General features: G+C 43.0%; 1 protein-coding gene across 50 annotated transcripts in view; it reads right to left on the reverse strand.

The window, feature by feature from the left end:
• Nucleotides 1-23,937, reverse strand: part of obscnb (obscurin, cytoskeletal calmodulin and titin-interacting RhoGEF b) — a 123,979-nt gene that overhangs the window by 56,687 nt on the left and 43,355 nt on the right. For 40 of the 50 annotated variants that reach the window (XM_079530077.1, XM_079530123.1, XM_079530108.1 and 37 more), the window contains 15 exons: nt 23,513-23,779; nt 22,889-23,158; nt 21,690-21,959; nt 15,012-15,278; nt 14,505-14,771; nt 13,542-13,808; nt 11,059-11,325; nt 8,933-9,199; nt 7,535-7,801; nt 6,777-7,043; nt 5,346-5,408; nt 4,613-4,672; nt 3,514-3,588; nt 2,797-2,886; nt 657-728 (listed from right to left, as the gene is read on the reverse strand). In XM_079530077.1, the coding sequence (XP_079386203.1) occupies nt 657-728; nt 2,797-2,886; nt 3,514-3,588; nt 4,613-4,672; nt 5,346-5,408; nt 6,777-7,043; nt 7,535-7,801; nt 8,933-9,199; nt 11,059-11,325; nt 13,542-13,808; nt 14,505-14,771; nt 15,012-15,278; nt 21,690-21,959; nt 22,889-23,158; nt 23,513-23,779 (3,036 nt within the window). The remainder of the gene's footprint in view (nt 1-656; nt 729-2,796; nt 2,887-3,513; nt 3,589-4,612; nt 4,673-5,345; nt 5,409-6,776; nt 7,044-7,534; nt 7,802-8,932; nt 9,200-11,058; nt 11,326-13,541; nt 13,809-14,504; nt 14,772-15,011; nt 15,279-21,689; nt 21,960-22,888; nt 23,159-23,512; nt 23,780-23,937) is intronic. The other 10 variants (XM_079530078.1, XM_079530119.1, XM_079530122.1 and 7 more) reach the window with 9 other exon arrangements.

The following is a 23,937-nucleotide window of genomic DNA, read 5'->3' on the forward strand; positions in this document are numbered from 1 at the left end:
AGAAGCCAGAAAGGTTTGAGGGCAACAAACAACGTTCAGGGCAACACGATCAGCTCACAATTAGTCCATTGGGTTTAAACAGAGAAAAGCGCATGGCTTGAAAGACAAGGTGGATGTCCATTCCACAGACAATATACAATCATTTTTGTTTTGTTTTTAAAGCAACAGATTATGAACTGAGACCAAACTGGGACAACATATCTCACCCAACCACAGACAGAAGTGTATCAAACTGAAACCACATGCCAGAGACGTTTGAGGGCAACAAACAACGTTCAGGGCAATTAACACCATAATGTGACAATCAGCTCACAATTAGGCCCCATTTACACTGGCAGCCAAATCCAGCCTGAATCAGATCTGAGCCACATCCAGATTGGAATCTGATTTGTCTAAATGAGTCATGTGACCATTTAAACCAATCGGATTTCAATCTTGATGTGGCACAGATCTGATTCAGGCTGGATTTGGCTGCCAGTGTAAATGGGGCCTTAGTCCATTAAGCTTAAACTGACAACAGAGAAAAGCACATGGCTTGAAATTGACGACAAGGTGGATAATGGAAATCCATTAATATGCAACAAGGAGGGCAATGCCTTTTAAAGAACTGAGCGAAATTAGAAAACCACAAATAAAGCAGGACATACAGTATTTACCTTCCTCCACAACATTGAACTTGTTTGTCTTGTTGTCCTGTTCGCCTGCCACTTGAGATGGAGTCTTGACTGCTGTGTTAAAACAATACGGGCACTAGTGAAACGGTCCTCTGAGAACCAATGTAACATTACTTGTTACATTGTATAGTATAATAATGCAGCATTGGGCACTTTAAATGTAAAAGACAAGAATTGGACCATGCAAGTATGCTGTGGTCTATCCCTAAATGACTATCTTTGTAACTGTCTTAAGCTGCAGGATTTTAAATCAGACTAAAGTTTTTAAACCACCGACACACCAGCAGATCAAAATATGAACACTGCTATTTTTTTTTTTGGAAAATATTTTGGGGACCCCCCAAAATAATTTGGCGACCCCCCGAGGGGTCGCGACCCACGGGTTGAGAACCCCTGGCTTACAGTGACAGACAGGTGTTGCAGCCAGAAACGCAAAGAGGCAGCCAACAAGAACGACCTTGCACAAAAGCAATCTCCACAGTCTTTCCATCTCCCCACCTCCCATTCTGTGCTCCACTCTATATAGGGATTCCCTTTTCTTTCTTTTTTTCTTCAATAACTGAGGTTTAACAGCTGCTGTATACTGTAGGCTGATATCTCTACAGAAAATGCACTCACTGAAGAATCACATGTGTCTTAAGATCAAGAATGTACTGTAAACCGTGGTTGTTATAGGGCCACAAATACTGTTATACGCTGATCAAAGCCTTTTGCAAATACGATTCAGTCAATGTTGTCCGCCGTTATAGAAGCAACAACACTACAGCAAGTACAAAGCACTGGAGATAAGTACTGTCTGTTAGGTTTCCAAAACAAGAGACACGAAGACGACGGGAATTGATAGCAGTGCGGTCTGTAAACTGTAAGCTATTAAACAGAGAAGTGGAAAAACAAGACTGGGTCAAAAGTACTGTAGGTTTACATAACCAGAGACGGGAGGATTTAGTAATACTGTCAAAGGAAACCTTAAACACATCTTGTGCCCAAGACGTCTGTGCACGTCTTGGGTATTACCGCACGTGCAGTGCCCAAGACGTCCGTGGACGTCTTTGAAAAAAAAATGCGTAATACGTGGTGCCAAAGTTTGTGTTTTTGCCATTGAGAATGCATTGGGCGGTTAAATTAAATAACTCAGAAACTATAAAACATTTCAAAGTAAAAAGTTCCAGCATGTGTCTCCACTGTCAGCTGAATTTAAAAAAAAATGAATGGATTTTCTAGGTGAAAGTGATTTTCACCCACTTTTGCGTGGGCACACAGACATGGGAAAACAAGACTGAGTAAAGGTCCTTCCAGACGGGCAGTGTGTGACGCAGACGTTGTCGCCTGGATCGGCGACAGGTCTGCTCATGAGGGGCGCGACAACGCAAGCGTAAAGACAGAAAGCTCAACACAATCCAGGTCTAGTCAGTCGCAGGTGTGTGCAAGAAACGAGCACGCGCAGCAATTTTATGGGACCGCCTTCACGTAAATATCCTTGCATTGTCGTCGCCCCTCGACTTCTCCGTGCGTACAAAAAAACCCTGCAGGCCTCACATTGAAAATGAATTACTAGACGTGTCAGTCGCTGCCCTTCTGAAAAGGACCTTTATACTGCATCAGTCTTTATCCCATTTTGACCTGAGATCAGATTCTAAAAAATGTCTTCTACATCCTGACAGTTTTTTGAAAAAGCTATGTTTCTATCAGCCGTTCTTTGATTTTTCAAAAATAGCAGACCTACAAGCTCATAGCGCGCCACTCGGTGGCGCGCTATGAGCTTGTAGATCTGCTATTTTTCAATAGCTAAAGCATAACATAATGCTAACACCAAAAGGGGTTGTTCCCGCCCAAAATGGCTTAAGGCCGGTCCAAAAACACCGGCTATAATCTAATCAAGCCAGCTGCAAAGACTTTAGAGATCACAAGCAGTCTTGATGAATTATTCATCAGTTGACATTAACAACAGTCCAGATGGTGAATCCAACAAAACTTTGGAGACTATTTTAGTGGTGCTTTAGTTTGACTCGTCGTCATCGCTGTGCTGTGTGCCTCACAGAGTCACACAGCTGAGTAACCACAGCAGTGACTGCAGCCAGAAATACTGATGCCAACAACAGGCATTCCTCACATCTGTCCCTACCTTCATCCCCCCCTCTGGCTTGTGCTTGCTGGGACCCTTGTTCATGGGGTTGTTGTCTTGGAATCTCTCCAGTTGTTGAAATCTTCACAGCTGATAAAATTAATGTAAAATATCACAAGCCAGAACATTCAGTAGGTCTTTTTTGAAATAGTTGAAAACGTCGTTTTAACTTGCTGTGTTATGCAACACTATTGCAGCATAATGTGTTTGCAATAGCATGTTTCCCCCTTCGGACATACAGTAGTTCTAAGCTCATGAATCATTCAATCGAGCAGTCTACAAAAGCAAAACACCAATGGCATTCTGCATTTTGTAAGAGTGGCACAATTAAGGCAAAAGCAGAGGAATAAATCAAACAATACTGTAGACCAGACAGCATTGATGCATAAATTAAAGGGCAAAGGGGAAGTGGCCTGAAAGCAGTGCTTCAAATGCATAATGGCAACAAATTCAGCACTAAACACATTTCAAATTTGAAGACATGGAAGAGTGGTACTTTATATTTTGTTTTTCTAACCTCAAATAACAGAAATAGTTTGGATGAAACTCAAGGTTATCTTAACCGACCAAACTAATTAATTCCCACTAGGAAGTTACTGATCGAATTATGTCTCCAGGAGTAACACTTTCAGGATATACTACTGTATATATTCATTTAATAATAACATGAGCAGAGGGTAAAGCAATAAGCATAGCCAAAGTAACTCTGCCCATTACCTGCTACTGTCTCATTGATTTCCTGCTGCTTGACCGCGTCTTTGGCGGCAGTCGATGGTGTTTCAGGTTTCACAACTGCAATACAAACATAATATTGGCAACGCCCAATTTAACAAGGTGTGCGTCATTTAATAAGCCTGCTTTATACTTAGTTGTTTGCCTGTTTCACACACCAAAAATAGCAGATCTGCAATGTGAGCTTGTAGATTGGCTATTTCCGTGCGCAACATGGCTTGCACTCAAGTATAAACTAGAAATGGGCGCTCCGCTGAGCACATATCTCCGCCAGGATGGGTGGCCTGCCGTACAACATACGGTTCAACTTTCCACATTTTGTGGTGCCTCCTATGGGCGAAAGTGAAAGCACTTTGGAGGTGTGCTCTGTAGAGGCCCCTCAACATGCAATTCCATGTTGGGGTAAATTGGATGTGGTGTTCAAGATCATAGAGTATTTTGTTGTTGTAATAAATATGCCCCTTCCACTATTTCTGGAAGCCAATTACAGGTAAACACAGTATGGTATATCAAAAGCTGTTTTAACCCATTGAGACCTGGAACGCATCCATGTCACGTTAGCGTTTAACCACATTAACCATTAACCCATTTTGGGCGGGAACCCCTTTTGGTGTTTTAAACATTATGTTATAATTTAGCTATTGAAAAATAGCAGATCTACAAGCTCATAGCGCGCCACCGAGTGGCGCGCTATGAACTTGTAGGTCTGCTATTTTTGAAAAATCGTTAAAATGTGCCTCAAATCTTTCCGAAAATTGTCATGATTTAGAAAACTTTTTTTTTTTAATTTCGACGTCAGGCCTGAATGGGTTAATCTAGTTAGGTAGAAATGGGCGTAGCCTATATGAATATTATTTTTATTTTTATTCTTGATTGTTTGACATATGGTTCAAGAGTTATATGCCAAAACATAAGCGAGCGGGCCGGGCATAGCACCACCATGAGGCAGATTTGAAAGAATTTGCCTAGTGGAAATGTTAAAAGTTTAACGCTGATTGGTCCAGCGGTCGGAAGATTAGCTCCGGTGTCAGTCACAAACTCTTTGGCCTGGCGGAGATAATCAGGCATTATAGTTTCTGCCTACCTTCACCTCCCTTTTGAGTCTCCTGTTTGCTGGCTGCAACGGCAGTTAAAGTCTTAGCATCTGCAAAATTGTACATCAAATCAGCCACTGAACACCAGGACATCAAGTGGCAAAATAATGGTAGAAACACTCCAAAACATTCAATAGGCAACCTAAAGAAATATGCCACGTCACAGAGTAGCAGCTAGCCATGAGGTCAACGGCACCATTTTCAGACAGACACCAATAATATGGTACAATAATGACCACGAGCATGGCCTCCTATCTGCCAAAGACATTCAAGCAAAGCTAGGATAAGCATTGCGCAACAACAAATAAAGCAATTTGCCACAGTGAATAGCATCAATCTAGTCAAATGCAATGAGACAAACAGATACCACTGCCATATCGAAAGCGCCATTTTGCCATGACAGAAAGCTAGTGCACGTATAGCAACAAAACATGTATCGATCATGTACACACAACAGTTGTAGCTGTAAACAACATACGGCCCAGGTTTAAACTTCATTTATATTCAACTGCACTGTCTGCACAATGTTGTCACTCGCTAAAAATAACTGACTTTCAAACAATCTTGTTTTTTTTATGGAAATTTGATGGTTATTCTTAGAGTGACACCAGTGTGCAATGAAGCGTGAATTTGGCTATAGAGTGCGAATGCCAACAGAGCAATAACAGTTGTGCAGAGTAGAGCTAGAAGCCAAACTGCTGCTAATGGGAATTTCCCCCATACCTTCCTCTTTGCATTCCTTCCTGGACTCCAATGTGGCAGCTTGATCAGCCATGGACTTCACAGCTGTGACGAAACATTCAGAAATGTTGAATGCCATGAGACATATGACATCAGCTAGGATTATGATAACCAGCTAAGCTTGACGGAATAATTACTGGCCTGTAGAAAATCAGAGCCAAACCATAAATTGGTAAAAGCACAGATTGAGGGACACAACTCACACCTGTGTCTTCTCAGAGATAATGATGACAGGGACGTAACATGAATCTCACCAGTTCATTTTCAGCACAATAGACGATGAGTACGCACAATTCAGATGAAAAGCAAATTATAGCCAACTCACAAAGATGTGTAATGACAACCTTCATCCAGTGGCGTGCACAGATAGACACTAGGGGGTGCTAGAGCACCCCCTGCCCTTTTGGCAATGTGCCCTTTTGAAAAAAAAAATAGCAGACCTACAAGCTCATAGCGCGCCACTCGGTGGCGCGCTATGAGCTTGTAGATCTGCTATTTTTCAATAGCTAAAGCATAACATAATGCTAACACCAAAAGGGGTTCCCGCCCAAAATGGATTAAGGCAACCGGCCGGTTCCACGCGCTGCACAAGGTGCCCTTTTTTAACTTGAGCACCTGCCCCTCTAAATGTCTGTGCACGCCACTGCCTTCATCAACAACACTAAACAAGACGCATTGGTTGCCATGCAGCAGGGTATGGTTACAGAATGCTGAGAATGGTCTGTGTCGGCCGGTATGTACTGTATGTCAAAACAGAGCAGGAATTCTTCAATATATATCCTACTGTAACCCTAGCAGATGTTTTAGTCAGCCTTTTGGGGGTTCATATAGCTCTGAACACCAAGGTGAACCAATGTGAAATCCTGTAAATCCCCAAAGAACACCGATTGTCTTCAACAACTGTACATGTTCTACAGTGCACCTTCTAGCTTCACAAACGGAGACAAAAACACCATGAAACAGTGAGAGACAGGACATGTTGCTTTAGACGGCATCATGAAAACACCAAGAAACAGTACATGAAAACACTTAATGACAAACACACAGATACCACAACGAACTGCATCATACAACCAATGCTTAAACATGACAGAGAAAATGTGATGCCATTTCTGTACACACATAGTGTAAATATACAGTATATGCACGTGTACTGTAACCAGCACACACGGCCACGGCCACGGCCACGGCCACACACACACACACACACACACACACACACACACACACACACACACACACACACACACACACACACACACACACACACACACACACACACACACACACACACACACACACACACACACACACACACACACACACACACACACACACACACACACACACTTCCATTTTGAGGAACGCTTGAATGTACCGTATAACAGCTCAAATCACTAATCCCTCTCCTACCCTTGATCTTGATGCTGGCTGTGGTCTTCTGGTCTCCACACACACAGCCGTATTCTCCGCTGTCTTCCGGCTCCACTTTGTTGATCAGGAGTTCGTTCACGGAAGCTTTCTGTTTCATCTGGTACTTTTCTCCAGACTTCAGCACCTGTGTTCCCTTCCTCCATTCCACAGGAACCCCAGGTTTAGAGAGCTCACAGTGCAGAGTAACACTGGCCCCTTCCTCAGCCTCCTGGCTCTCCAACTTCTGCTGGAAGGTCACTGGCTGAGCTGAAGAAGTATTAGCTGTTAGTAAAAAGCCAATGGCAACGCTACGATTGTACAGTAACAGATTCCAGAGAAAGAAAGGAAAACGATGAAATTATTTTATGAACCACATCAGCATCAGCTGAAGTAGGGCTCCAAGACAAAAAACAGATATGTTATATATATAACCATGCCACATGTTATGTGCTGTATAAGTGTAGTACTCAACCTTGACCGTGTGTACTGTGTCCTTAAACGTTGACAAACATTTAAAAATAAATAATAACAGTGCTGCTCATCTGCCAATTAAAAATAAATCGGATTAAATCTGTTCAGAGTGCGCTCTGTTAAAGACAAACAACCAGACAGACGGATGCAGACAACAACAATACACCCACTCCATTGGCTGTGGGTGCAAAACAAAAGAACATTGAAATCCGTAAACTTTTTCCCACGCAATTTCCATTGTCCAATTTTGGTATTGCGTTTTTATTTTTTCCACATCCTCCTCCTACCCTTGATCTTGATGCTGGCTGTGGTCTTCTGGTCTCCACACACACAGCCGTATTCTCCGCTGTCTTCCGGCTCCACTTTGTTGATCAGGAGTTCGTTCGCGGAAGCGTTCTGTTTCATCTGGTACTTTTCTCCAGACTTCAGCACCTGTGTTCCCTTCCTCCATTCCACAGGAACCCCAGGTTTAGAGAGCTCACAGTGCAGAGTAACACTGGCCCCTTCCTCAGCCTCCTGGCTCTCCAACTTCTGCTGGAAGGTCACTGGCTGAGCTGAAGAGTTATTAGTTGTTGTTAGTAAATACACAATGGCAACGCTTACGATATACAGTACAACTACTAAATTCCAGACGACGATGTTAATGCCAATTTCAGTAAATGAACAAAAAGCAGTACATGAAATAATGTTATACACCAGTGGTTTTCAACCAGTGGTCCTTGAGAGGGTTCCAGGTAGTCCCCGGCTAAATGATGGAGAAGAGTTGGTAACCAAACGGACCCTTATTAGATCTTTGACGTGTACGGGCCCATTTGGTTTCATTTTACACTCTCAAGAGTTAAATTAGTGTTAAACATCTGCATTACTTAATTTACAAGAAGTGTACACAATTAGAGAATGTAAAATAATTGTTATTATGATCCACATTTCAATACAGCATGGAATTGTGACAAATTATTATCCAATGACAACACAATATCTAAAAGTCTCAAGTCTGACAGGCTACATCTCATCAAATGGTGCAGCTGTAGCTCAAATGCCGAATCAATAATGGCCCTCGATATGAAAAGGGTTGAAAACCACTGTTATGTGTATCATTATGTTAAAGCAGGGGTTCTCAACCCGTGGGTCGCGAGCCTTCGGGGGGTCGCCAAATTATTTTAGGGGGTCCCCAAATTATTTTCAAAAAAAAGAAAAAAAAAAAAGAAATTTTAAATGTTTATTTTCACGATTTTTCAAAAATAGCAGATCTACAAGCTCATAGCGCGCCACCGAGTGGCGCGCTACGAGCTTGTAGATCTGCTATTTTTCAATAGCTAAATTATAACGTAATGCTTAAAACACCAAAAGGGGTTCCCGCCCAAAATGGGTTAAGGTTATTGTAGCAGTCAATTTATATTGGGGGTCGGGAGGGGGCGGGGCGGGGGTCCCGAGACATTGCCAAAGCATTTCCGGGGGTCCCCGGCCAAAAACGTTGAGAACCCCTGTGTTAAAGCATAAGCTAAAGCATGGCTCCAAAACAAAATGTTAAACCCATGCAACATGCTATATGTACTGCATAAGTAAGTATAGTGCTCAAACATGGCCTTGTACTATGACGTATACTTTAACAACAACAAAACATAATAATAATAGTGCAGCTCATTGTCCGATTTTGTTTTCATTTTTCCACATCTTCCTCCTACCCTTGATCTTGATGCTGGCTGTGGTCTTCTGGTCTCCACACACACAGCTGTATTCTCCACTGTCTTCCGGCACCACAGTGCTGATCAGGAGTTCGTTCACGGAAGCTTTCTGCTTCATCTGGTACTTTTCTCCAGACTTCAGCACCTGTGTTCCCTTCCTCCATTCCACAGGAACCCCAGGTTTAGAGAGCTCACAGTGCAGAGTAACACTGGACCCTTCCTCAGCCTCCTGGCTCTCCAACTTCTGCTTGAAGGTCACTGGCTGAGCTGAAGAATTATTACTTGTTTTGTTAGTAACCGGCGAAAGCAAAAGACATACACATGCCAGGAAAGATAAGTAGAAAATATATTTGATCAAAATCAATCAAAAATCCAATATAGATTGTTGCTGGCCTTTGTGGTTGCCCAAAATTATGTAACCTTGGTTTGGCCTAACATTTACATAATGTGTAATGTATCCAATATACGATATGTCAATGTGAAGTTAGCACAAACGCCCTACCGATTATTTGTATTATTTTTTGAATTGCATACCCATCCTTTATTTGACATGGGTATGAGGAATGATACGGAGACGGTGATAAGCGTGTTGATTCGTCAGCTGCCATTTAACACCTAGGGCTGATATGACATCTGACCAGTCAATGAAAGCTAAACAGGCAAGGCTGGGGCTGGGCTGTAAGTGCCAGTCTGGCACCGCAGCAGACTCTGCTTAAACATCCTTCTGAGGACTAGAGCTTCCACCTTCAGCAAGACTAGAGGAAAGCGCCATGTCAGACATGAAACGAAACTGAGTCGCCAAACATGACCGCTTCGGATAAAGTGGTATTGTGGTAGAGTTCTCAGCTGAGGAGCCACTGGAGTTTATCCAGGCACGGAGCGGGAAAAAAGTGACCTTTGATGGTTCACAGAATGGATACGTAAAGCAAAGTTACTATATTTACCCAGGGTAACTGGACTAAGCATCAGATACTTGTTTACAGCCAGGCCCTGCTCATAGAACATTTCATGGTAGTGGTTCAATGCCTTGCTAAAGGGCACTTCAGCGGTGGTAATTTTAACGTGCCGGTCCGGGGATACGAACTGGCGACCTTCCGGTATCAAGACCGCTCCGCAAACCGTTCGGCCACCGCTGCCACTACAAAGTACGTAAGGGCGAGGTTGGAAGACAGCATTACATGCTGTTTTCAAACAACTCCCTTCCTACTCTGTGAGGAATTCCAAGCGGGACTATATTATTATTACATTTCATTTAGATTTCTCCAGAATGACTTTAGTCGTTGTAAAAGAGACTTTAGTCCTTGTAAAAGAGACTTTAGTCTCAATGTGTTTTTTACTGGTTAAATAAAGGTGAAAAGAAAAGAAGAAACAACAGTAGGCAGAAAACTCTGATCGTCTGGCTATGGCACGGAAGTACAGCTATGTACAGTTGGGTGCCACCGATATTGTCCCTTATCATTTGACCCATTTAGGCCTGACCTCAATTTTAAAAAATCCTTCTAAATCCTCCAGTTTTCTGAAATAAATATTTTCACGATTTTTCAAAAATAGCTAAATTATAACATAATGTTTAAAACACCAAAAGGGGTTCCCGCCCAAAATGGGTTAACTGTCCTTTTGCGCAGATCACGCAAACCTCAGCAAAAAGAAAAGGACAATATCGATGGCCTCCAACTGTAACAGGATTGTATTTTAATAATGAGGCGTGGACTAACGTTAAACCACACCGATTCATTTTCTAATTATACAGTTAGTTATACTGTACAGAAAGTCGTGGTTATATGGTTATTAAGATAAGCAATACTGCATGTACTGCTTAAATAATTGTTGTTATCTTTGCAACCAAATTGCATAAGGCTATGGGTGTGTGATAAACAAATTGTCGTATCACCCTGCATTTGCCAATGGCCTTGCATTATTATGCTCAGCAATCATACATTTCTGGGTATTCATCTATATTTATCAAACACACATTGCCTTATTTAGTTCCAAAGACAAGGAGTGATTAGTATTTTCAGCAATGTAGCAACCATGGTGGCCGTGCTGGACATGTTTCTTGTTTGATACGTTTCTCCACAACTTCTATTGCCCAATTTTCTTTGAAAAAAAGAAATCCCTCCTCCTACCCTTGATCTTGATGCTGGCTGTGGTCTTCTGGTCTCCACACACACAGCCGTATTCTCCACTGTCTTCCGGCACCACAGTGCTGATAAGGAGTTCGTTCACAGAAGCTTTCTGTTTCATCTGGTACTTTTCTCCAGACTTCAGCACCTGTGTTCCCTTCCTCCATTCCACAGGAAGCCCAGGTTTAGAGAGCTCACAGTGCAGAGTAACACTGGCCCCTTCCTCAGCCTCCTGGCTCTCCAACTTCTGCTGGAAGGTCACTGGCTGAGCTGAAGAAGTATTAGCGATTAGGCTCTAGTGATTGAAGCCACCGATCAAAAACCCAAATATCAGAATTAATAACAGGAGAGGTTAGTGCAATAACACGTGACAGTAAGTACAGTATCAACACTGTCAGCAGCACAACATGCAGAAAACACATAACTCCCAAAAAGGACACGACGACAGTATGACACCTCGATCTCACAGGAGACAAGACCCAAAACACTACGACAGTATGACACCTCGATCTCACAGGAGACAAGACCCAAAACAAAACTACTACTACCACTACGGCTACTACCACTACTACTACCACTACGACAGTATGACACCTCGATCTCACAGGAGACAAGACCCAAAACAAAATCAGTGAAAATTGGGTCCGCATTTCAATACACTTTAGATGCAATGGCAGGTTTGGTGCAGAGGTAACACATATCCAGTAGAAGTGGACAACTGGAACATGCAAGAAAACACAAATGCGAAACATTACAGACAGACAGGTTGACAAGATAGTATGCCGTGACACCTCAATCTGACCAGAGACAATGCAACAATTTAGAAGAAGAGGTCCATATTTCAATGCACTTTAGATACAACTAGAAAAAGTGCCCTTCTGGGCACAGGTCTCCACCAGGATGATAGGATTGTGTGATGTTTGGCAAAATGTTTAGGAGTAATATAAACATGTTTATTTGTTTGTGCGTGTGTGTGTGTGTGTGACGCGACTTGGCCTGTTGTAGCGCCACCATGAGGCTGATTTGAAAACTGTCAAGTGGCATTTCTTCCTCAGCCTAGTAGTGGGAATAGGCATGCACAGTTTCACCGCAATCGGACGCTGCGTTGCAGAGTTGTGGCGATTTGTACAAAACGGGCTACTCCTGAAAACTTTAGAAGCCAATCGTAGCCAATCAGGATGGATAATTATGAGAAATCAAACAAAGCACATGATCACATGACTATGGAGAGCATGTGTACCGATTTGCGTGAAATTTGGATAAAATCTGAAGGAGTAATATTAGAAAATGTGTTTTACATATGTCGGCCTCCTGGTGGCGCTATAAAGAGCAGATGTGAAAAATTCCAGGCAAAGGTTTTTCCTTGGCCTCTAGGGAGTGTGCATACATGGTTTTACACAGATCGGTGCAGTTATAGGTAAAACACAAATCAGCCAGTTATAGCGCCACCATGTGGCTGAGTTGAAAATATTCAAGTGGCATTTCTTCCTCGACCTAGTGGGAATGTGCGTGCAAAATTTCACGGAAATCACACCATGTGTTCATGATTTGCATCATTTTGTTTGAAACGGAGCACTCCTGCGAACTTTGGAAGCCAATCTTAGCCAATCAGGATGGAGTCTGAAAAATCTGAAAGACCCGTTTTGTTGAATGGCTCTAGAGAGACTGTGTACCAATTTGCGTAATGTTTGGACAAAATCTGTAGGTGTACTGTCAAAACATTTGTTTTGCACAAAGCGGCCTCCTGGTGGCGCTATAACAAGCCAATGTGAAAACTTTGGGGCAGAGGTTCAGCTCTGGCATTCAGGGAGTGTGTGTGCAGAGTATGGCTGCGATCAAGCCAACGGTGCCAGAGATTAGCTGTTCACAGACGGACGGACGGACACACGGACACACGGACGGACGGACGGACGGACACACGGACGGACGGAGTGTAAAACATACTCTCTCCCCATGCCTTCGGCCTGGTGGAGACAATGACAGGTTTGATGCAGAATTGACCAAAAATACAAAAGTAAATTGTCATCTGAAACATGCAAAAACCCAAACCCTAAAAAAAAAAATCACACCCGTGTGAACTGAGTGGTGCAAATTCCCCCCCCCCCCCCCTCCCTCTCTCTCTCTCTCTCATTAGCAGGCAACAGTGCAGCACTATCTCTCTCTCTCTCTGTTTCTGGCACAACAGCGCTACTTTGGTACTCATTGGTACTGGTGCTCATAGTCACATAGTCACACACAAACACGGTTGTCACACACAAACACGGTTGAACACTCAAAAACTAAAAGGCATACAGGCTTATAAGACAGTATGGCACCTCAATTTGACAAGAGACAATTAATACACATCATATTAGTAAAAATGCGGTCCATATTTCAATAATGTTAGATACAAAGAGAGGTTGGTGCAGAGTTCATAGAAAACACCTCATAGTGAACATTTCTTCTGCAGATAAAAGTCAATCTGCGTTCTAAATCCCTCCTCCTACCCTTGATCTTGATGCTGGCTGTGGTCTTCTGGTCTCCACACACACAGCTGTATTCTCCACTGTCTTCCGGCTCCACTTTGTTGATCAGGAGTTCGTTCACGGAAGCTTTCTGTTTCATCTGGTACTTTTCTCCAGACTTCAGCACCTGTGTTCCCTTCCTCCATTCCACAGGAACCCCAGGTTTAGAGAGCTCACAGTGCAGAGTAACACTGGCCCCTTCCTCAGCCTCCTGGCTCTCCAACTTCTGCTTGAAGGTCACTGGCTGAGCTGAAGAAGTATTAGCTATTAGACTCTATAGTGATTTGAAGTCACGGACCAACAACCCAAGTATCTGAATCTCTCTAGAATATAGTGAACGGGAGAGGTTAGTGCAATATAAAAATGACAATAAGCATCAACGCTGTCACAACATGCAAACAACTCTAAACTATGACACAGACAGTGTGACAGCTCAATTGACAGTATGACAAGCTCAATCTCACAAGAGACAAGACACTAGATAAAGGAATTAAAATTGGGTCCACATTTCAATACACTTTCGATACAATGAAAGGTTTGGTGAAGAGTTAACAAATATCCAATAGAAAATAGTCAACTGAAACATGCAAAAAAAACCAACTCCAAAACATTATAGAGACAGTAATAAGACAGTATGACAAGAGACATTTAAGACACAAAACAAATTAGTAGAAATGGGGTCCGAACAACATTTAAATACACTTTATACAATGACAGATTTGGTGCAGAGGTAACAATAGCCAATGGAAAGTAGTCAACTGAAACGTGCAAGAAAACACAATTCCAAAACATTAGACAGGTCTACAACACCTCAATCTGACAAGAGACAAGACACACAACATAGTGAAAATTAGATCCATATTTCAATACCAAACCAAAGTTACCTGTATGTGGAAAATGCATCTACCAATAAAGGTTCATCTGAATTTTAAATCCTCCTCCTACCCTTGATTTTGATGCTGGCTGTGGTCTTCTCGTCTCCACACACACAGCCATATTCTCCACTGTCTTCCGGCTCCACTTTGTTGATCAGGAGTTCGTTCACGGAAGCTTTCTGTTTCATCTGGTACTTTTCTCCAGACTTCAGCACCTGTGTTCCCTTCCTCCATTCCACAGGAACCCCAGGTTTAGAGAGCTCACAGTGCAGAGTAACACTGGCCCCTTCCTCAGCCTCCTGGCTCTCCAACTTCTGCTTGAAGGTCACTGGTAATGCTGCACAAATGTTTGTTGACATTTTAATTCAAGGTTAAATTGGTGGGTTGGCTACATTGTTTGGAATTACAAATTATATCACAACCTCATCATGGTGTTTCTTCCGGAAATAAGATTTATTTGGTGTCACAGTGAAAGAGCTATGTTCCCTAGAATCCTTCCACTTTTGGTGGAATTCACAGTAAACTATACGTCGTCATTTAACCACATTCAACCTGCCGTTTGTATTTTATTCCGTACCAGTGACTTTAACATCTGCAGTTGTCTTCTGGTCCCCACACTCACAGGAATACTGTCCACCGTCCTCAACCGTCAAGTTTTTGATTTGGAGCTGGAAAGAAGTCTCCCTCTGTTTCATCTCAAACTTCTCCCCAGCTTTGAGAATTTCAGAGCCTTTCTTCCACTGAACCGTGACATCAGAATTTGATAGCTCACAGCACAGCGTCATGGTCTCGCCTTCCTTTTTATCCTGGTTCTGTAGCTTCTCTTTAAAACTGGCAGGCAGCGCTATGGTAGAATTAACAAGCATTATATCTCCATTAATTCAAACAAGAACCTGAATACTTTGGGCTGTGATGAAAGAATGAAAGAAGAGCAAAACGGTTTTCAAAAGTGAATCAGGGCTGAAGATCAAGGAACAACTTCTGTGTTTCTTTAACAAGTTATTCTAAAAAATTAAGTCCCAGGAAATGTTTTATGTGTATAAATGATCAGAAACATTTGTGACCAGATTTGACTGAGAGACTGCCATCGCGCAAATTACAGCTTTTCACCAGAGGAGAAAAACGTTATTATTATTATTTTTCTCCAAAATGTGTTAATAGCACAGGCAGACTCTTCACATACTAGAGCCTGTCTGAAATAAGTGTCAGAGCTGAAATCGACATGTAAATATGAAATAAATGCCCAAACATGTAGCTAGGTGTAATGTTAGAGACCACAGAAGTGAACCTTTCAAGCCTGTTTTCTCAACTCGCTGTTTTCTGCAAGACATTACTCTATAAGCCATATCTCCAAAACTGGTGGGTCAAACTGAACAACCAATATGTCAATTTGAACATGATTCCCTGCTTTCATATGACATGATAAAAGGAAAATTCAAAAAAATCCAATGGCAGTCCCTCAGTCACATTTAGTCACATTTGTTCAAGACTGCATTCACAACTAAACACTTACGGACTGTGTTTACATACTACCCAGGGGGCAAAGGGGGTTGACCTGCATTTGTCATAACATACAAAGTTGTCCACCAGAAATAATATCTATGACCCCATAGGATCACAACCTATATGGACAACTCGTTCAATTTTGTTGCGAAAGTCCAATATGGCCGCCCCCAATATTAGCCCCTATTAGTTATAATGGGGGGTGAATAGGGCAATTTTTTAAACTGAGAGATATTTCCACGAAACTTCTCAGGTTGATCAATGATATGAATACGAACATTTTTTGTATTGCAAGTTTCCATGAAATCCAATATGGCCGCCACAATATGGCCGCCACAATATTAGCACCAAGAAAATAGGTTTTGGCTCTAACTTCTGAACCAGATGAGCTAGAAATGCAAACTTGGTGTCTATTTCATGGTTTCTGACCATGAGAGACTCAATGGAATACCTATTTTTATTATTGGGTGTTTCTGGAGCCTTATTGTGCATATTTACAAGATGGTGGCTACCCGAAATAGTGCTTTACCATGATTTCTACCATGATTGTTGACTGTTTTGGCAAACACAAGCAATATTAATCCATTGGCTAAGATTCATGGCACAGAAGGAACATATTTTCTTGAGCTTGCATATTGTCAAAATGGCTGCAAACATGAAAAAGAAAAGAGACATTACATTTGCCATAACATCAAAGGTTGTCCACCAGAAATATCTATGACCCAATAGAATCACAACCTATATGGACACACCGGTCAATATCTTTGCTGGAAATCCAATATGGCCACCACAATATTAGCCCCCCATTAGCCTATAATGCGGTGAATAGGGCAACATTTTAACTGAGGGATATTCCCACGAAACTTCACAGGTTGATCAATGATATGAATACCATAATGGTTTGTATTGGAAGTTTCCATGATATCCAATATGGCCACCACAATACTAGCACCCAGAAAATAGGTTTGTCTCTAAATTCAGAACCAGATGAGCTATAAATACAAACTCATGGTTTCTAACCACGAGAGAGATATATACATATTTTAGCCATACTTTCCCTCTATTAAGTATTATTGTTCTGGGGTGTTTCTTTGCAGAAAGACATCCCTCTGGCTGTATTTTGGTTTTGTTCTACTGTTTCTGTTGGCATTTCCTCTGTTTATGTTGACAATCATCCCTGGTAGGGACGTGCAACGTCAAGCCGGACATCCCTTCCTTCACTGAGTATGGATGGTCTCTCAGTGATGGTCCCCTGTCCATCTAGAGCCAGCCTGGCCTATGCCAGAAAATCTGTTCATGTGCCAGGGACTGGAGACAAGATGCAGCAGGAGCTTCACTCCATTCCTGACTGGGGATGCATCACCATTATCTTGGACTCTGGCTGGCATCCTGTCATGAAAGGACGCAATGAGAGAGATCAATGTCCCTGGACAGCCAAACTTGCCAGGGATCTGCCACAGGCCCTCACGATTGACTGTGTGAAAGGCCTTGGTGAGGTCGACAAACACCATATAGAGACCCTTCTGCTCTCTGCACTTTTCTTGCAGCTGGCAAATGGAAAAGATCATGTTACAGGTACCTCTGCCTCCGTGGAAACCACATTGGGATCCAGGGACAACATTCTCAGCATGGCTGATAAGCCGGTTGAGGATGATTCTTGCTAAGATCTTTCCTGTGATGTTCAGGACTCAGGAGGGATATACCATGATGGTTATCGCAGTATGCCCTGTCCCCTTTCCTCTTGTAAACATGCACTATGGATGCGTCCTTGAAGTCTTGAGGGACTTCCCCCTATCCAGATTACCTGGTACAGGTGCCATGCCTCCATTCTTGTAGATGTCTGCGGGCAACCCATCACCTCCTGGTGCCTTTCCAGAAGTGGTTTGTTGGAGTGCTTTCACTGTCTCTGCACTGGTGGGGGGGGGGGGGGGGGGGGGGGGTCAGCCAGATCAGCTTTGATTGGCAGCTGGGGTATCGTGGCAATATCCTCTTCGGAAATTGAGGACTCTCTGTTTAAGACCTCACTCTTGTCAGACACTTGTCAGAGGAGCGGACTGGAGTTTAGCCAGTGGTTTTGGGCCCATAAAGAGCACACAGAATGATGCATGCATCTGAGACATTCCCAGTCAGGAATGGAGTGAAGCTCCTGCTGCATCTTGTCTCCAGTGCCTTGCACATGAACAGATTTTCTGGCAGCCTTTGATACAGCTACATGATATTGTCTTGTTCATTGACATAGGCCAGGCTGGCTCTGTAGATGGACAGGGAACTGCATTCCCGTCACTGAGAGACCATCCAGACTCAGTGAAGGAAGGGATGTCCGGCTTGGTGATGCACGTCCCTGCCAGGGATGATTGTCAACATAAACAGAGGAAATGCCAACAAACAGTAGAACAAAACCAAAATACAGCCAGAGGGACGTCTTTCTGCAAAGAAACACCCCAGAACAATAATATCTTTCGTGGTTAGAAACCATGAGTTTGTATTTCTAGCTCATCTTGTTCAGAATTTAGAGCCAAACCTATTTTCTGGGTGCTAGTATTGTGGTGGCCATAATGGATATCATGGAAACTTCCAATACAAAAAAATATGGTATTCATATCATTGATCAACCTGTGAAGTTTTGTGGAAATATCCCTCAGTTAAAAATGTTGTCCTATTCACCCGCATTATAGGCTAATGGGGGCTAATATTGTGGTGGCCATATTGGATTTCCAGCAAAGAAATTGACCGGTGTGTCCACATAGGTTGTGATTCTATTGGGTCATATATATTTCTGGTGGACAACCTTTGATGTTATGGCAAATGCAAGTATCCAAAAAAGGAGTGGTTTGCCCCCCTGGGTAATAGGATCTGACAGGAAATGTAATGTATTTTCTTTTTTTTATGTTTGCAGCCATTTTGACAATATGCAAGCTCAAGAAAATATGTTCCTTCTGTGCCATGAATCTTAGCCAATGGATTAATATTGCTTGTGTTTGCCAAAACAGTCAACAATCATGGTAGAAATCATGGTAAAACACTATTTCGGGTAGCCACCATCTTGTAAATATGCACAATAAGGGTCCAGACACACCCAATAATGAAAAGAGGTATTCCATTGAGTCTCTCATGGTCAGAAACCATGAAATAGACACCAAGTTTGCATTTCTAGCTTATCTGGTTCAGAAGTTAGAGCCAAAACCAATTTTTTTTAGTGCTAATAATGTGGCGGCCATATTGTGGCGGCCATATTGGATTTCATGGAAACTTGCAATACAAAAAATGTTCGTATTCATATCATTGATCAACCTGAGAAGTTTCGTGGAAATATCTCTCAGTTTAAAAAATTGCCCTATTCACCCCCCATTATAACTAATAGGGGCTAATATTGGGGGCGGCCATATTGGACTTTCGCAACAAAATTGACCGAGTTGTCCATATAGGTTGTGATCCTATGGGGTCATAGATATTATTTCTGGTGGACAACTTTGTATGTTATGACAAATGCAGGTTTCCTAAAAAAAGGGTGGTTTGCCCCCTGGGTATACTGTACACCAGTTCTAATGGGGTTCATTGTTAGTGTACAAGATATTATCTCATTAAACAAAGGCATTCAATTCAAAGCCTAGGTAAATGCCAGAAGAGGTGTTGAATAAAAACAAGGAAAATATTGACATCAATACACACACACACACACGCGCACGCACGCACGCACGCACGCACGCACGCACGCACGCACGCACGCACGCACAGTACCAATAAAACAGAGACAAAACAATGCACTGTTTTCAACTAATTGACACTCTGGGGGGGCAATATAATTACTGTCTGGCCCCTGGGGCTAAACTGGTAACAACAAAGGGACGGAAATCCCCTCCTAATGCCTGCATCCAAGGGAGTGGGCTGCAGAATGATTATGTTTGGCACCACTGGAAAATTACTAGGGTAATTACTAAGCATTTTCTAAGCCAGATTACAAGAATAGCGGCGACAGACTCATGAAAGAGCCACATGGAATATTTAAAAAGCAAAATAAAAATGCTAAATCGTATCCACAAAGTAACACTGCAATAATAATAATCCTATGACCAAAAAAAAAACAGTCACAGAATGTATGCTCCGGCAGAAATGCCGGAAAGCGCCGGCCACCACAGCACAAATAATAAAATCACATAATGCCCCTTCTTCATTTTCTTTTATTGAACTGTCTCTGAATGTTTCCCCTAAGTGGCACATTGAACAATAGCAGGGTACCCAGCTTGGATTATTGCACAGGTGAAAAACATTTCCAAAAAGCTGCCCATGACCTTCCCCAGATCATTAACACACCACTATGGAAACTTTCATTCCAATCTGACCTGGGATGTGAACGGGCTACTTATAAATGAGTCCTACCATATTAAGCAGAGCCGCCTAGCTAAGACAGCCACACAGGGGGTGAAGTCGCACAGCTGTAAATATACTCTAGTACCCAGCCAGTCACACAATGTTATGTTGTTTGTGTTGAAAACATGCAGTGACAGAGGCTAATATGGCACCAATCATTCGGAGGTGTAATGTAACATGCCCCAAACTCAGCAATCATAAACCACACTGTCAAGCTTACGCTATATTGTTGCTATACGCAGTGCAGGAATGTAAAAAAGAAAGTAACTGGTATAACTGTAAAGTGTGCAGTTGCGTGATGACCAGATAATTGCTGCGCTCGCCTGGGTCATATACCGTATGTTGCCATATACATTTTATTTAAAGTATTCTAATGGTCAAAGTTCAACACTTGAAAAAAACAGGCCTGATGATTGCCTAAAAGCAGTGATGAAAATATGTTTTCAATGTATTGGGTCCCGGGACCCAGGGGTGGTCTTTGAGATGGGTCCCAGGGGACTTTTTATTAGTCCTATTTGATTTCAACGACGTTGGAGTACAGTATTGCATCATAGGACCCCAGGAGGGTGACACGATTGCGTCCTCTCTCAAATGAGTGAGTCTAAAGCCCAAACCACACCAAAGCGTCGCTATGCAACTCCTTGCACCCAAACGGTTGCGAGTAGACGCATGGCGGCCCATTGGTGTGGTTTTAAGCCATTGAATTGAACCAGTTGAATCACTTGGGCCGACCTTACAACAGGACATATCACACCGCTGGGACGAACGCTAATACCGTCTCGTCACAACCCTTTGGTGTGGTTTGGGCTTAATTCCATTATTGCCCACTAGGTGGTAGCATAAGCACAGCTAAGCCTTGCCATCATTGACTCCCCATTGTAACGAGCCGCCGTTTCATTTCCTGGTTATCAGGGAGGTGGGTGCTAGCGTTGTGAGCGGTGATCAGCAGCGTTAGCTCGTACCCCTTAGCTCTCGTCAGAAACGGTTACATGTCCGAGGGGGATGCGAGACAAAGTCACAAATGATTTACGATCATCAGGATGCGCGACGGCTAACCATGGACAGTGCTCGACGTTTTAGAGATACAGGGCTTTGAAAACCTTGCTTTTAATGGAATTAAATGGAGCCTGGATGTAAAAAAAATCCCATAGCTGGTGGGGACGGAGGCGTTGCATAGCAACCGGAGCAATGCTAAAAAGGTAAAGTGACGGTCGCCGCTTTCATATATGGAGTATACGGGGGGGGTACGAACATGTACGTAGTTGGCACCTGCCGTACCCTAGCCTAGGGGGTACGATTATAATCATAGATAGCAGGGAAATAATTAAGGATGCAGGATATTTGCATGATTGCATCACTGTAAAAGCAATCATCTGAGTCTTACCTTTCACCTCCAACTTGCCCTTGGTGGTGGCTCCTCCGATGACCTCACAGCTGTACTCCCCAGAGTCCTGAGCGGTGACGCTGTGCACGGTCAACTTCATGACCGTATTTTCTTGGCTGATGTCATACTTCTCACTCTTCCTCATGGCCTTGCCGTCCTTGGACCACTTCACGGTCATGTTGGCCTGCGTAACTTCACAGACGAACACTGCATCGTCCCCGTGGCTGGCACTAACACCTTGCAGTCCCTTTGACACAGATGACGCCTTACCTGCAATGAGTTCATAGGATATCCATTGCGTTAACTGTTATTGTCAGCGTACACTTCATTGACCCATTATGGTCAAATGTTATTTATGGTCCTTTAAATCATACATGGGCAACTGGCGGCCCCCCACCTTCACTTAATGTGGCCCTCCGGTTAATATCAGAATACTGATATATTATTGATTTGCAAACATGACCCGCTTTAATTACTTTTGTCTTTTTGATGTCCAATGTAATTGTACTTACCGGAGGTTCATAAAGTTAACATAACTATAATTAAAGGCATTTGAAATTAAATGCTTTTTTGGATTCCAATTCAAAAGTAGCAAAACATTATTCAGGATTTCAATTCAAATATAGCAAAAAAATTATAGCCGAATTATAGCCGATCTACAAGCTCAAAACGCGAGCTTGTAGATCGGCTATTTTTTTCTATGAAAATATAAATATGCAATGTGGCCCTCTGGAGTGAGTGTGGTAATATAGTGGCCCTCTGGAGTGAGTGTGGTAATATAGTGGCCCTCTGGAGTGAGTGTGGTAATATAGTGGCCCTCTGGAGTGAGTGTGGTAATATAGTGGCCTTCTGGAGTGGGTGTGGTAATATAGTGGCCCTCTGGAGTGAGTGTGGTAATATAGTGGCCCTCTGGAGTGAGTGTGGTAATATAGTGGCCTTCTGGAGTGGGTGTGGTAATATAGTGGCCCTCTGGAGTGAGTGTGGTAATATAGTGGCCCTCTGGAGTGAGTGTGGTAATATAGTGGCCCTCTGGAGTGAGTGTGGTAATATAGTGGCCCTCTGGAGTGAGTGTGGTAATATAGTGGCCCTCTGGAGTGAGTGTGGTAATATAGTGGCCCTCTGGAGTGAGTGTGGTAATATAGTGGCCCTCTCCATCGTCAAAGTTGCCCACCCTTGCTTTAAATGAACAGATATCTTACCTTCAACTGCTAATGTTGTCTTGGAGCTCAGGTCATTGATGTTGAAGGTCACCTCGCCGGCGTCAGCAGGGGTGACGTCCTTGATGGTCAGCGTGTGCTTGCGGCCTTTAGTGGCGACCGCGAAGCGCCCGCCGTTTGTAACGGTTTGGCCGTTCAGCGTCCACGAAAACTTGTCGGTGGTTTCCCGAGACAGGATGCACTCGAATCCACACGACTCTCCTTCGTTCACCTCCACAGACTTCAGCCATTTGGTGATGCCGATGCCAATTTCTAACATGAAGGACGGAACATGTAATAAATAACCAAGGCGTTGAAGCATTTTGGTAGCAGCAAGACATGGTGCATAAAATGGGCATATAGCAACAGACAACAAGCGCCACCCCTTAGCCCTTATCCCTTAACTAATTTGTCATTTTTTACTATTTTAAAAAACCTTTTAAAATAGTCCAATTAGTCGATCTACAAGCTCACAATGTCTCGATGTAGATATCGGCTATTTGAACTATTTAAAAATGTTTTTACAAAATAGTAAAAAATGGCAAATACGTTTAGGGATAAGGGTGGCGCAAGATGGAGCCCTTAACCGTTTTGTGAAATGAATTTGACAATTCAAATAATACCAACCTCTCACGGTGACCTTTGACTTGGACACCTCAGTTCCCAGGTCGCAGGTGTACTCTCCCGCGTCCTCCGTGGTGACGTCCTTAATGATCAGTCCCAAGGACCTGCCCGTGTGTAGGAGCTCGTACTTGGGTCCAGCCTTCAGGACGGCGCCATCTTTCTTCCACGCGGGGGTCACCCTAGGCTTGCAAGCCTCACAAGCCAGGGTTATCATGCCCTTCTCCTCTCCAACGACATCGTCGAGAGACTTGAGGAAGACCGCACGTTTCTCTGGAGAGTTAAGAGAGTTAAATTGTTTTTAACCCATTCAGGCCTGACGTCGAAATAAAAAAAACGTTCGCTCTGAAAGAATATATATTCAAAGATTTGTGCCGCATTTTTACGATTTTTCAAAAATAGCAGACCTACAAGTTCATAGCGCGCCACTT

Source organism: Electrona antarctica (genome assembly GCF_951216825.1).
Source record: "Electrona antarctica genome assembly, chromosome: 19".
NCBI classification, from domain to species: domain Eukaryota; kingdom Metazoa; phylum Chordata; class Actinopteri; order Myctophiformes; family Myctophidae; genus Electrona; species Electrona antarctica.